The sequence below is a fragment of the Pundamilia nyererei genome, unplaced genomic scaffold (genome assembly GCF_000239375.1).
Source record: "Pundamilia nyererei isolate P.nyererei 1_Seehausen unplaced genomic scaffold, PunNye1.0 scaffold00018, whole genome shotgun sequence".
In the NCBI taxonomy this organism is placed as follows: domain Eukaryota; kingdom Metazoa; phylum Chordata; class Actinopteri; order Cichliformes; family Cichlidae; genus Pundamilia; species Pundamilia nyererei.
The window spans coordinates 3,442,402-3,457,253 of record NW_005187419.1 but is presented as its reverse complement, the minus strand read 5'-3'; the positions used below and the strand labels follow the sequence as shown (position 1 = coordinate 3,457,253).

General features: G+C 40.0%; 1 protein-coding gene across 2 annotated transcripts in view; it reads right to left on the bottom strand.

Annotated features, from left to right (window-relative positions):
• Positions 1-8,911: 8,911 nt before the first annotated feature.
• znf281a (zinc finger protein 281a) overlaps positions 8,912-14,852 on the bottom strand; it is a 10,178-nt gene continuing 4,237 nt past the window's right edge. The window contains exons 4-7 of one of the 2 annotated variants that reach the window (XM_005726187.2): positions 14,349-14,475; positions 12,442-12,525; positions 12,202-12,320; positions 8,912-12,088 (exon numbers count right to left, since the gene is read on the bottom strand). In XM_005726187.2, coding sequence (XP_005726244.1) covers positions 10,502-12,088; positions 12,202-12,320; positions 12,442-12,525; positions 14,349-14,475 — 1,917 coding nt within the window. In that variant the 3' untranslated portion in view covers positions 8,912-10,501. The remainder of the gene's footprint in view (positions 12,089-12,201; positions 12,321-12,441; positions 12,526-14,348; positions 14,476-14,852) is intronic. The other variant, XM_005726188.2, reaches the window with a different exon arrangement.

Genomic DNA, 14,852 nt, shown 5'->3' with positions numbered 1-14,852 from the left:
GAAACACCGCAAACAGAAAAATGAGAAACATCTTTAAGTTGTTCTGACAGTTTGTAAAGCCGCTCCTCAGAGAGGTGGTTAGCCGGTTATGAAGTTCGCGTCCGGCGGGTGTAACAGTGTATAACGGTTCACTTCAGGCGCTGTCTCCTCTGGTCTGCTACAGGTGGCTGTGGATCTCAGACTGAGAGCTGCAGACTTTGACAGGGTTAAAAGCTTTATCCCCTCCTCTGATTGGCTGCCTGTCCTGTCACTTATCATTACTGTACCGGAGCTGCAATGGCTCTGCCTCCACCCACGGACCAGGGCTTTGGTTATAATTATTGCCAGCAACAACACAGAAGAAGACTTTGGTAGAGTGTGCAAGTCTAATTTTAGCTCTGCAATGACGTGAAAGTTGAAAAAGAGCAATTAGCGCCTTATCAATGACGAAAGAGTCGCAAAGAAAAATGCATCAAACAACAAAGGGGTCACGGTGACGATGTTAATTAGGGCTGCCCCCCTCAGAGGCTCTGAGACAAATCCTCAGTTTCAGTTATTTTCCACTGGGGGTTTGCTGGTTTCAGTTTGGTAGCGTTTACATTCGTTTAACTTTCATTCATTTCAGTATTAGTTATAGGGGATTTTATAGTATAATGAGGTGGTATGTATTAACCTTAAAAACACTGATCAGGTCAGCAATTTCAGGTGCAGCATGCAGATGTTAGTGGCAGAACATGGAAGCATGTATCCATCCTGCTTACTATCAAATGTTCAGGCTAGTAGATAGAAGAGGAGTTTAAGGATGTGAGGTGTTTTCTTAGCACAACTGAACATTGTTTACATGCCACAGCCTACCAGGGTGTTGTTGCTGAACATGCCAATCCCTTTTCAACCACAGTGTAGCCATCGTCTGATGGCTGCTTCCAGCAGCTTGCTTCTATACCATCTTCTATACCAGGGGTGTCAAACTCAAATACACAGTGGGTCAAAATTCAAAACTGGAACAAAGTCGCGGGCTAACGTTAATATTTATTGAAATATTTTTATTCCTCCAGATATAAGAATGAATCTTTTCTTATGGACTCAAACACATTTTGCTGAAAAACTGAATATGGAACAAGCAAAGCTTAATACTAAACAATATATATATATTAGCTGTATAATACCAGTAGGCCAGCTCTAATAGTAATTTGGTATGGCTTTGCGGGTCAAATGTAATTAGGCTGCGGGCCAAATTTGGCCAGCGGGCCAGAGTTTGACACTTATGTTCTATACCATTTTTACTTTAGTAGTTTTGTGCAATAAATCGTGTTTAATGACATCTATTTTTCAGTAGTTTATGTTTTCTTTTTTCACTTTGTGTTACCACCCACCCCAGTCAACACTTCATTTTTAAGTGGGCGTAACATAAGTGGAAAATCCAAATCCAAATCATCTCAAACTTGTTTCTTAGCCTCCGCAGGTACCAGAATCACAACCACAATCCAATAGAGCAGCACCTGGTGAAATGGGAAATATGCATCATGGAGCTGACAAGTCCACAGCAACTGTGTGATGTTATCATGTCAAAATGGACCAAAGTCTCTCAGGAATGTTTCCAGCAGTTTGTTGGATTTATACTTAAGAATTAAGGCAGATAGGATTTTTTTTTAAATCACCTATTACTAGATGAACTTCAGGATATAACTAGAGGAAAACTCAGTCTTTTATCCTAGTAACAATTTTATGGTAGGCTGATAGACCAATTGCCAGAACCATAAAAGTAGAAGATTAAAAGTCCTACAAGAATGAATATACCCACTGAAATCTCAACTAAACACTTGTAAGATAACAATAATACACACTGAAGGAATTCCACTCATATTTAACCAATTGTATCAATTGACTATAAATCTCTCTTACAATGTGACTCAGTGACCAACCCACAATACACATATCAGGTGGATGCTTTACAGCCTCACTGACTGTTTCTAAAAAAAAGCACCAGTCTTATCTTCCAGAAAGAATATGACACATACAGTACATGAAAGCCAAAAGTGCTTCAGCTGCAAACCTTGACCTCACGATGGATTTTCAATGTATCCTAATATTTCCCTTTGGTACACTTGCTTTTTAATTTGATAATCTACTCTCTTTGTCCTCCCATTGAGATGCACTGTCTCACATTTAATTCAGACGGTTTGGATCAAACTCTGGCCTCTACAGGCCTGGACCAGGATCAGGATCAGGTCATGCTGACTTTGAAAAGAATGAGAGTTCTGTGATCTCAGTGGCAAACAAGTAATGTGAAACTAGCACATGAGATGGAGTGATGGGATGTGCAGGAAAAACCTGAATGAGAGATGTGTTTCTTATTTAAGTTCTTCATTATGTTTTGTGGTGTTCTTTTTGTGTTGGTTTGTTTTAATATATTTAGTTGTTTGTTTTTTTTCCTTTAAAAAGACCCATCGTTCAAAGAATTAGAACACAAGAGTGCCGAGTCCTCTGGATGAAAACAGAAACTCTGCACAGTATCCTCTCTTTCTTTCATGCTGTTATGCACTTCGAAATGGGTTTGACTATTCAGGCTAAATTGGTCCTGTCAGGATATGAAAAGAAGCGATGTTCTGTACAGCATTCTATTATATTTGCAGTTGTTATGTAACCACTCAGACAATCCAATGAAGCTAGTAAACAAAACAAGGAATTCTGCCCAGACCTTTGCTATTTTTCCCGAAGTTAAAAGCCTAAAAGTTTACTTCAACAAATTGCTTTTATTACCACTTATCTTTAGTTTTTTCAGATCTACGTTACCAACAACTCATTTGTAGCAAAGAAAATCTTTAACTTGGGGAAATCATTTCGAAGTATATTTCAGTGTTTAGTGATTAAGAGATGAAAAGTAGCTTTATGGACTCAAACAAAGGTAGGAGACAGGACAGGATCCCCTGGAGTCTAGGCCCAGGGAGTGGTGCAGGATTGCTCAATGAAAGGGCTCAGACTGTGAACATCCATGAGGATGAGGTGGAGAAGAGGGGGAGGGAAGGGTCATATAATGCTAGTTATGCAAGCTAGAAATACATGATTGCAATTGTATTTAAAGCAGAGGGACTAAATGACTCAAAGAACACAGCCAGAAAGATTACCATTCATCTAAGAGCGAAGATATTGGAATAGTTTTTGAAAGGATTCTTACATCAGGAATAATATTCAGCCAAAAACGAGTAAAGACAGAAAGCAAGTGGACAGATACTAAAGCTAAAGCTTCACTTGAATTTCAAACATAATGGTCAAACGCACGAGGAGCTCAGTGTGCGCACTATCTTAAGTAAACACATTTAGAAAGAAAAAAACACAAGTAAACAACATCACTAATTTGACATGTGCAATTACAAAAAACAAGTGTGAGAAAACATCAAATCAAACAAGATGCAGTGCAATGAGCTCTCTTTGTCACCACAAAACTCAGCAACGTATCTGTGGAAACAATTTCCCAATGAGAAAATAATGATAATGCAGATTTAAACACAGATTCCTGTCATCTCCTGCTGACAGTCTGACGGAGAATTATCCTTTAACTATCAGAAAGAACATGCATTTAAAGTGATGACTGGATGTCTTAAGACAGAGCGACGAAAACTCTATTTAAGTGAAAATTTCAAAAGTGACTTCTGTGACTGTCACTGACTATCATATGTAATCCTTAACATGGGCTGCTTATGTGATGACTACAGAAAATCCACTGCTTTTATTTTATGTGGAAATCTTGAGTCGCAAGTGCCAAAGACTCATCCTTTGATCTGTTATTGACGTGAAATTCAGGCCGATATCAACTAATTAAGAATCTTGATCAATAAATCCTTCTTCAGGTGGCCATAAAGTCCTCTGTGGCACATACAACATAATTACCTGTTGACGTGTCTCTAATAAAATGCTAACGTTCCAGGAAGCCTGTGCATTCAAATTTACAACATAAAAAAAACCAAACCACACTACATAAATAACATTCCCCTTCCACAGAACCACGTTTCCATAGCTCTGTCACAAGAACTCCACAACTCTGCTAACTTTTAATGGCTGAAAATAGTTGCGGTCAAGGATCCCTGTATAACGTCTACAAAGAGATCTGGAACAGCTTGACCTTTCTCATTCTGAGCCAACACTGATTTTCACATTTTACAGTATCAAGGCCACGGCTGCTAATTTATACCGCCTTGAAAAAGCTCATCGTTGGAAAATTTATTGCAGCTTTTCATTTTTTGTTCCGGAAGTGAGGCATGAGACGTGCATTGTTACCGTTATATTACACCAGCGATGCCGTTACTACTGTTGGGTAATTGTGGATGACACACTGCTGAACTATGGAAGCAGATAGATCAACTATAAAGATAAAAAAGTTTCCTTAAGTTTCTATCTTAAGGAAACTGAGCAGGAACATTTTATTGTCTTTATTGTCTTCTGTAGTTGTAGAGTGTGAACGATGGTGCCATAATTTCAGTTACTACGAGATTAAAAAGTGTGTAGCACTACTATTGCTCATGTTACGAGTTTCAGTGACCGTATTTAAATGCTTACACTTTATTGAGGCAGTAATTTTGTTTTGTTTGAAAAGAAAATGCCTTTATCAGACCTTAAGATGGTCAGTTTTCCAGTTACATTCACATTCTCCTTCTTCATATTCTTCATGCTCCAACTGCTCAGTTTATATGGCTCTGTTCTCAAACACTCCTCAATGAAAGCCATACCAAATATCCAGCAGTGCATAAACACACACACACCTTAACGACCTCATTCTTATCTCATGCAAATACTCACATTGCAACATTTTCCAGTACCTTATGTTAATTTTCAGCCTGGAGCCTTTTAGAGTTGACACAAGTGTGTCTTATTTCAGAGCTGGATTCTGGTAAAATGTGAGCCTTTCTTAATTGCGTGCAATGATTTACTTATTTATCCTTCTTTTTATTTTCCGGTTGAAGATTTCCTCTAGGGTTCCCGAAATGAAGAAAACATTTGAAGAGCTGGCATCAAAGCATATCATTGTCAACTTAACTGTGTTTGCACATTAACCACGTTTCATTTTTTATTCTAGTCCTGATGCAAATGATTAAAACTGACAAAGCAGAGAGGCAGAAGAAGCAAATAGGTCATTCACACAGCAAAGAGGGGAAATATATTGCATTTTAGAATATACTTCCTGTGCAGGAGCCCAATCTAAAAACAAGTGGTGAGATCAAAAAGCAGCAGGCACAAAACTACCAAACAAAAGCTAGAACCACAAGAAATTCAATAGTGACTGGCATCCAGCACCACGACTCTCCTCACAAGGACGTTTACCGCAGTGTCTTCATATGGTGACTAGGTGTCCCTCTTTATGTGGGGACACACTGAATTGGCATCCCTCCTACATTGTGATTTACATCAACATGTGAGTCTCACAAGAAACATGAGGACATTCACTGATCTGTCAATGCAGCCCCAATAATCACACACATGATTATTTTACAGAACACGAGCTGAAGTAGTACTTTCACAAAAACAGCTATACCCTAAAATCAAACTCTAGCTTTCATGTAGCGTTGCTTGCTTTCTAACATAATTTGGTGTATTTGTCCTTTACAAAACAAATGTCAGATTTGTACAGTGACTATTTGTTTTCTTTCTTTTCTTTGTAGGGATCTGTTCATCCTATTCTCAAACCTGAAATATGGACACGAGGAACACCTGAGTCCCCAAAGTCATTATGATCTGTCGCTGTGAAGGAGACAGCCACAGAACAGACAGCCTCTTTAAAACTCACTCCCTCTCTTTATTGCTGTATTTCCCCATATGCTATCTCACTGAGTACACAATGCAATAGGTGGCCATTTCTCAGCTCTACAGATAAGAACATCATGCACGTCACTCTCTCATCCACCCTTCCAACAGATCTGCATCCTCTGAAAGCAGGAGGAGTCAACAAGAGCACATAGGACAGAGTTCACAGCCTGTTTGCCAACCTTCCCACAGGGTTAACAACTGTTCAGCCAAACGCAACAATGCTGTAGGTTACTGCTTTTCCGAGCAACACATGACTTTACTAATAAAATTTCATCACTTCTGCCCACAAATTCATTGCTTCAACATTTAGGTCTTCCTTTCAACAATTCAGCATCAATAATGACCCTATGGTAACGTCAAAGTTTGAAATAAATCAACTGAATGGGAACATCTGTCATTGTTTGATAGAAAATCCAGTAATTTATTAACAAGATGGAGCTAGTAAGTCTGGGTGTGGACAACATAACCTAGGTAAACTTCACCTAGAAGTCAGCTAAGTTTTGTTTGTGGTGACAGAAAAACAGTCTGGTTCCCATTTCTATATAAGGAAGCAGTTTAATTCCCCTCATAGGTAATAAGGGGGAAATGAGAAGTATCACCCTCCCCTGAGGTAAAGTTAAAGGTTATTCTCATCTGAAGCACACAGTGCCTCGAATCCATTTACTTCCACAGTAGTCTATCATCAATAACACACAGATGTTTGTAACCCAGTCAAAGTAAGTATAGTTTTGAATGTTCGTGGCATTTAAAACAATCCGTGCCATGTCATTTAAGCTGTCACGGAAAGTGACAAATGTGGACGAGCAGAAGTAAAAGGATTCTTCAATTGTCCACAAAACACGATTTACATTTACTGCTGCTTTTCCTTTTTTTTTTCTGTCATATATGCTCACCAGCTACTTTGTTAGGTACACCTGTTCAACTTCTTGTTACCTCAAATGTGTAATCAGCCAATCACATGGCAGCAGTTGAGTGGATTTAGGCATATAGCCATGGTCAACACAACCTGCCGAAGTTCAAAGCAAGCAACAAAATGGAAAAGAAAGGTCATAAAAGTGACTTTGATGTTGTTGTTACCTGATGGAATGGTCTGTGTATTTGAGAAATTGACGATATTTTGGGGATTTACCCAAACAAACATTTCTACGGTTTATAGAGAAGGGTCCAAAAAATAAAATGTCCAGCAAGCGGCAGTTCTCTAGTTGAAAATACTTTGTTGACGTCAGACAAGAATGGCCCGACCATTTTAAGCTGTTAGTAAGGTAAAAGTAACTCAAACATTAAAACCAACATATGCAGAAGAGCATCTCTAAACACACCACATTTTGAACCTTATTAAAGTAGATGGGCTCCAGCATCAGACCACATGGGTGCCACTCCCGTCAGCTAAGAACAGATAGCTGAGGCTGTGGTTTCCACAGGCTCACCAAAACTGAACAACAGAAGACTGGAAAAATGTTGGCTGGTCTGTTGTTTCTCAACCTGATGCAGGATTTGGATTAAAAGGTCAGAATGTTGCATAAACATGAAAACCTGCGTTCCATCGTGAATGGACTGTGATACCATCATGTCAACCTGGACCAACATCTCAGATTAAAGCTGCACCTTGTTGAATCTATACCACACAGAATTAAAGAAGTTCTGAAGGCAAAAGTGGGTCCAACCTGGTACTGGGGTGAGTGTGGCTCAGGTGTTAGAGCAGATCCGCTACTGAGTGGACGGTTCGTGGTTCAATTCCAGTCTGCATTCCAAACATCCTTGGGCAAGATACTAACCCCAAGTTGCCCTCCGATGTGTTCATCGGGGTGTGAATGTGTGTGAATATTTATTAGTTTGCACTTGAGTTTAGAAGTGCTTGTGTGAATGGGGCATGTTGTATACAGCGTTTCGAGTACTCCGGGAGAGTAGAAAAGTGCTACATAAGAATCAGTCCATTTACTGGCAACCTGTGTCCCGTGAGTGTATGTACACCAGTGTATCGAATGTAATCTGATTCATCTTTCATTAACAAATAGCAAACTAATCTTCCCATTAGGCCTCCTTAGGAACTCACTGGTTACAAATCTGTTTCCTGAACACAATTTAATTCAATTTTATTTATGTAGTCCCAAGTCACAACAACAGTGGCCTGAAGGTGCTTTATATTGTAAAGACACTACAATAATAAAGAGAAAAGCCCAACAATCAGATGACCCCCTATGAACAAGTATTTTGTTGACAGTGGAAAGGAAAAACTCCCCTTCAGCAGGAAGAAACCTTTGTCACCTGATCCAGCCTTAATTATTATATGCTTTGTCAAAAATGACAATCATATAGTCACAAACACATGATCTATCAAACTCATTTTAGAGTCGGTGCTGTTTATGCAACTCCCGCCCCACCCCTTCCAAAGAAATGAGTTATTTAAAGAACTGCTTGCTGTCACTAGATGGTGATGTCTATCTTTCTATCTAGCTTTAGTAAGCCTCTTATACATTATACTACACTAATGTGCCAAGATCTTCATTATGAGTAACTACACATTTGTTAAGAACTTTGAAACAAATCAGTTTTCTTGGTAACAATTTTTATTAATTTTCTCCTACTGTCAGTTCTTAATTCGTTGGACAATCAGCCTCGCGAAATGTGTCACGTGAACTTGAAAGAACATAAAAGTGAAAGATATCAGCTGCAAACATCCGGCTGTTATTAAAATAAAAAAAAAGGGTAGCAAAATTAATTTTATACAGGGGTAACAATTCAGTAATGTGTAGTGTTTCGTACATTTTTTGTAAACAAGAACACCGAAACAATATGGCAAAAATAAGATGTGAGGGCGAGAGGAGGTTGAACTTAAGAGACTGAACACTGGTTGGCAAGAGACATTTACAGAAACAGCATCTTAATGGGTCACATGTACAAATGTCATGTACACAAATGTTTTAAAACAGTCGCACAGAATCATGACGTTTTTCCACACACAACAGCATTTCTGCTACATACGTCACACCGTCACTCCTTTTGTCCCTGGATTACTGTGATATGAGGTATACGTGAGGCAAATTCTTGCCTCAACATGGCAACATATTATTTCAGATATTACAGCATTGCATTCAGTCTGCCATGTTTGATGATTGCTTAAATGAGGCCATTAGGGCACAAAGGGGTTCAGCGACTCGGTCAGCAAAGTGATATAATTTCCAGCATTCGGGGCCAGTCGTTTCTATGGAAGACAGCGCAGTTATTGTTATGTTGTTGTCTTTACATAAAGTACATTTTCAAACCAGCGAGAAATTACATTAAACATTTACGAGACAATATTTTGTTGCTGTACTTCTAAGGAATAGGCACCCAATTTCTAACAGGACAAACAGGCTTGGTACTGCCAGCACAAGCAAAAGCTCTAAATGTATACAACATATTTCTCTATGTGTATACATGTTTCTGAGCTGAAGAAATACTTGATCACTATCACATTTTGTCATTAAAGTCAATATGAAAGCAAAGCTGATAAACTCGAGTAACAAGTCAAACTAAAACTAGGGGGTTTGAATTACATTTACATTATCCCAATTAAATATTAGCATTTCTAACCCCTCCCTAAAAACAGGAGGAGAAAGATCAAATCCCAGTTTTCCCATATCAACCCTCCCCTCATCCCATATGCTCAGCCCCAAGAACCCCCATCTGCATACAACATGTCTGATGTTTGAGCTTCCTTGATCCGACGTGGTACTTTACTCAATGTAAGAAATCGGTTCAAAGTGCTAATTGAAATAAGAGGAAGAACAGAAGAGGAAAAGGGGAAGGCCATTCTATCGCTGTCCAACAGCAACCTCTATTGGCCAAAGAAAAGCCTTAACATCATTTTTGTTCTCCAAAAATACACCAAGGACAACATTTGACCCCTGAACCAGCCCCCTTTCTTCCTCAATTTGGACTGGAAGATGCCCAGAATGATTAAAACTGTTCTTTTACATAATATATATTTTTATAAATATATATATATAGATATATGTATTTATATATGGCCCTTATTGAAGCAAACATGAGTTTCACATTGACATTAAAGTACCATAATCTCTATATAGCCAAGTAGAAAGTGTTCTCAGTGTTCAAGTGAGCTGGCAGCAGTCAGTTTATGTCACACTCATTCAACAAGTAATAAAACATAAGAAATATCATCTTTGAAGTCGCAAATTTACACTTCTGAAAAGAGTGCTCACTGCACCTCGTAAGCCTCTCCTTTCTCACTTTTTCCTGAGTAATACTTTAACCTTGTAACAGACAAACACGTTTTATTTTGTTTTGTTTTTTTTGCTAGTTTTATTCTGGGCTAATCCCTGCCATCGTGGTTATTTCTATGTTGTAAAGTTGATTGCTCAAACACTTCAGCTCGTTGAAAAAGAAATACGTCTGGCTCTTACCCTACACTTACTGAAAAAGTTCATAATTAATGACCAAACCTAATGCCACTAATGTGACCAGAATAAACAGTAAAGTACATATTTAACTTAAAATTACAGATACTTAAAAAAAAAATAATAATAAAAAACTTGCATTTGCAGGAAGCCTTCCAGGCTCATTGCAGGAAGAGGAGTGGGCACAAAGACAAAGCATCAGTAAAAATAAAATATAGATGTCACTTAAAAAAATAACAATAATAATAATAAAATAGGAGCACTGAAAAATTAAAATAAGGACATCAACTTTAACAACAGAGCATTTACTCGTTCTCAGGCTCTCATCTGTAGCTTTGGCTTGTCGGAGTTTTGGAACCTGTACTTACTGGCTCATTGACATCAGATAACAAACTACTATACCCTGAGAATTCAGACACAGGTGTCCGTATCCTGTGATCCACCTCCCTGCCAGAGTCAGTGCCGTAAGACAAGCCTCTGCCATCTGACTTAAACTGGGAGCCAAAGGCCTGGGCAAAGTTTTCAATCTGGTAGGAAGGCTTAGAGGAGTCCAGAGAGGCCAGATCCTGCGAGGGGGCCAGAGGGTAGGCTGCCGCTGTACCATTTTTGACAGGCGGGTGGTCCTTCTGGCTACTCAGGTCAGATGGGCTGATCTGGTAGGATGAAGGGGGAGTGGAGGAGTGCTGTTTCTCCATCTGTTCGGTGAGCTCCTGAGAAGGGGTGAGCTGCTGGTGTGTGGAGGCCTCCAGGCTGCCCAGGTGGAAGCTGTGCTGTGGTGAGGAGCCTGTCAGCATCGCAAAGTGAGACTTTGGCACAGAGGAGGACAGCGAAGGCAGCGACTGGCCAAACCCGCACTCCAGTGGGGACGTAGTGTAGATGTTCTTGTCAGCGTAGATGGGATTTCCTGGGTGGGAACCAGTGAAGGGTCCTGAGGCAGGAGGTCCCAGAGGGAAGCCTGCACTGTGGCTGGTGCGCTCCAAAGCTTGCAGCAGGAAGCGGGAGTATTCGTGCATCATCACAGTCTTGTCTCCTGATGGGCTGGGTGTGTTGGTGTTGTGGCTGATGTCAGCACCATCAGATGTGGTAGGGTTCAGTGCCACATGTTGGTCATTGATGTCGAAGTGAACATCCTGGTGTGAGTTATCAGGTTTCTGGGCATAATGGTCCAGCAGACTCTGCAACACTTCATCAGGGATCCCTGACTTGTCAAGACTAAGAGAAGCATCGCTGTCCATTACACCAGAAATGCCACCCTGGATTACAGAAGGCTGGGAAGACAAGTGGATGCTTACATCATACTCAGTGCTAGATCCTCCAGCTACAGGAGGTCCCGAGGCGTTTGCATTGTTTGCTGCTTGAAGGTAGCGACGCTTCTTCAGAAACTGCATGGCGTCATCGTAATTGCTGCTGGTGGGTCCGACTTTAGCCCCATTACCCTGCAGGAGCCCAAGGCCATCCATACCCCCACCCTGCTCCAACGTACCTGCTTTGACCTGTCCCAGACCTGCTTTATCCAAGCCCTTACGATTGGCCTTTTTGAATGCCATCTTTGGAGCTTGGCCGTTGTGGCCTTGTTGCATTCTAGGGTCTGGCTCAGTAGAGGAAGAAACCGCTTGATTCTCCAGTGAGTATTCATGGATAGTATAGCCTCCAGATACAGCCCCATGCATGTGGGATGCCCTCAACCCCCCTCCATCTCCCTTCTTCTTTTTGCGCTCCCCTCCCTCTCCAGAATTTTTAGACCTTCCCCTCTTCCTACCGCCACTCCCAGCATTTCCCTGAGTGATCCCATAGCTGCCATTTCCCATTTCTACACAACTCAAGTCCATCATCCCAGGATCCAGCCCCTTCTTTATGGCTTCTCCACAGGTTCGCTTGTGCTTAAGCAGTCGGTCTGTCCGAGAAAAATACTGAAACAACACGAGTTGCATTTAAAAATGACTCAACTTATTTTAAAATAACAACAGTACCAATAAACCCTTTTGATGGATAGCAAAGAGGAGGCTTTAATTAGTTCACAAACCTGTTGGCAGGTCTCACATCTGTACGGCTTTTCTCCACTGTGCGTCCTTTTGTGTCTTTCCATGTGGTATTTCTGAATAAACCGCATGTTGCACTGGTCACAGCTAAATGGCTTCTCTCCTGTTACACAAAAACAGCCACTCTATAGGTTAGTCATCCTTTAGTGTGGTAAAAAACACATAATGACTCGAGTTTGCATTAGGCCCCTGGGTCATATGATTAGTTGTCATAAATTACTCACCACTGTGGATTTTCTCGTGTCGCTGGAGAAGGTATTTCTGAATGAAACTCATGTTGCACTGAGTGCATCTAAAGGGTCTTTCACCTGAAATAAGATCACATGATCACTGTGATGTTATAATAACGCATGTGATATAGTTCTTTAAAGCAGGATATACACATAACACGTACCCATGCACAACTTACGCAATTGAGGACAGTATTTACAAGCCGTCTGTGTGTCATAAAGGTGTTTATTCAACTTTAGCAGTCTGGCAGCTTGAACAAATACCTGGCTCACTCAACACAAAATGTGTGTGTGTGGGTGTGTCACTGCTATTGCAACACACAGCATTGGATTTCAGAGGTGCTTACCATACCTTATTCTCTCAATTTTGCCTCTTAGAGTAAAGCCCATTGTTTTAAGGAGGAGAGAAAGAAAAACTTCTTCTCTAACTTTTCTTTTTATAAAAGGCATGTATGAGGTCTGTTTATTAAAAAGGAAGCAGCGCACAAAAATCAAAGACTATTCTCAATTTAAATTTATTCAAGTATGACAAATCTCAACTTAAAAATCCTCTTCCTGAAAATACAGAGTGACTTTCAGCACACCTGCCACTTTTAGAAAGTGCTGTGGAAGTCCTGATCTGACCTCTTGTACTTATGCCTCTGCAATCTCCACTAGTGTACCCCCATTAAGCCAAAACACTAAATGTGAATTTCATTTTCAAGGAAGGAGGAAAATTTGGAGAATCAGCTGGATGTTTGTGCAGGTCAAAAACTTCTGCGCTTTAGACCCACCTCATGTTGGTACACACAATCAATGATACGGACACAATTAAGTGACACAAAGTGGACGGATGGGGAGATATGTAAGGTACACCTTAAGTGTGTAGTAGAACTCTGCATTGTCAGCCTTACCTCTGTAGATTAACTCACGAAGCAAAAATCCCATTAATGACATAATGCTTATGGTATGCTCTTCATCAAATGTGCCACCTTAAAGCTTGGACTCCTCAACAGAAAACTCCTAAAATCTGCGCCTTCTGCACTTGGCACTTCAGGGATGATCTTCCACATCAAATTCTACAATAGAAATTTGGGTTTTCTCTCTGTACACCCCAAAGGAGATCTGGCACATTAACACTAGCTCCTGGCCTGCTCTTTTAATCAATTTTCTATCGTCTATGACGATACATTTATCACACCACAGCTAAACATTCAGACTAAGAGCAAACAAAGGAAATAAAACATTTCTCAGACAAGGTCTGGAGGAGCCAAATTATATTTTACTTGATAACGAGACAGAAAGATTAACCAGCATGTGCACTTATGCACACATACAGGGATTTTATTTTTATTTACAGGAACTTCAATCAGCAAATGGATTAAGCATTATTGTAACCAGAAACTGTAATACAAAACCTTAAAAGAAGATGGATTTAATTTAGAAGTGGCAGCTAGTGCGATCATGTGCCCTTGTAAGCAGCAAACAACACATTTACAATTAAGCTTAATTATAGAAAAAAGGCATGGGTTCCCCTATGATGAGTAGTGATAAAAGGCTGTACAGGTAGAGGATAGGCCTCGCATCATATTTGCCTTTCACGAACAAAGAGCATCTAAAACAACCTGAATGTTAGGATAGCAGTGAAGCTCATGGCCTGGGATAACCTCTATTAAATGAAGCAAATTCAATAGATTTGATTAATCCAAAGCACTTAGTAAATACTGGACAAAGAACTATTTGAAGATAATATTACAGTAGAAAAGCAATAAGCTACGATGCATGGGCCAATGCAGCATCTGCCAAATGACATCATCATTTCCTTCCTTGTATTTATTGTGCTAACCACTGAGATAACCCACAAGGAAATGCACAGAGCAGAAAAATCTAAGCACTGTGGTGAAATCGACACACTACAATACCTGTGTGAATGAGAACGTGTCTGCGTAGATGATAGGAGCTTCTGAAGGATGCGTTGCAATGTTCACACATGTGAGGCCTGGATCCAGGAGACAGGTTACCTCCATCTGCATCCAGCATCACTGACTGCTATAGAACAATACAAGAGAGAGGGGGATGGGTAACAATTAGCCATCTTTCTCTAGATACATTCTCTACAGAATGTATCTAAAATATCACTGTCTGAAAAATATTGCACTTTTTTGCAATTGGTAAAATCTTCTAACTCAAAATGCATAATCTATTTTTTCAACATTAAACTCAACTTGCACTTAAAGCTCCATGTAACTCACAACAGAATTGAAATGAAACAGATGTTAGTAAATACATTGAAATCTCTGGTCCAGTAACAAAACTGTATTAAATGTAAAGTGATTGTATTACTTCACTTTGCATTGCTTTGATTAAAATTGATTGAAATAGACAAAATACTTTGTGTCAATCATCTTTTTATGCACCCCCCCCCG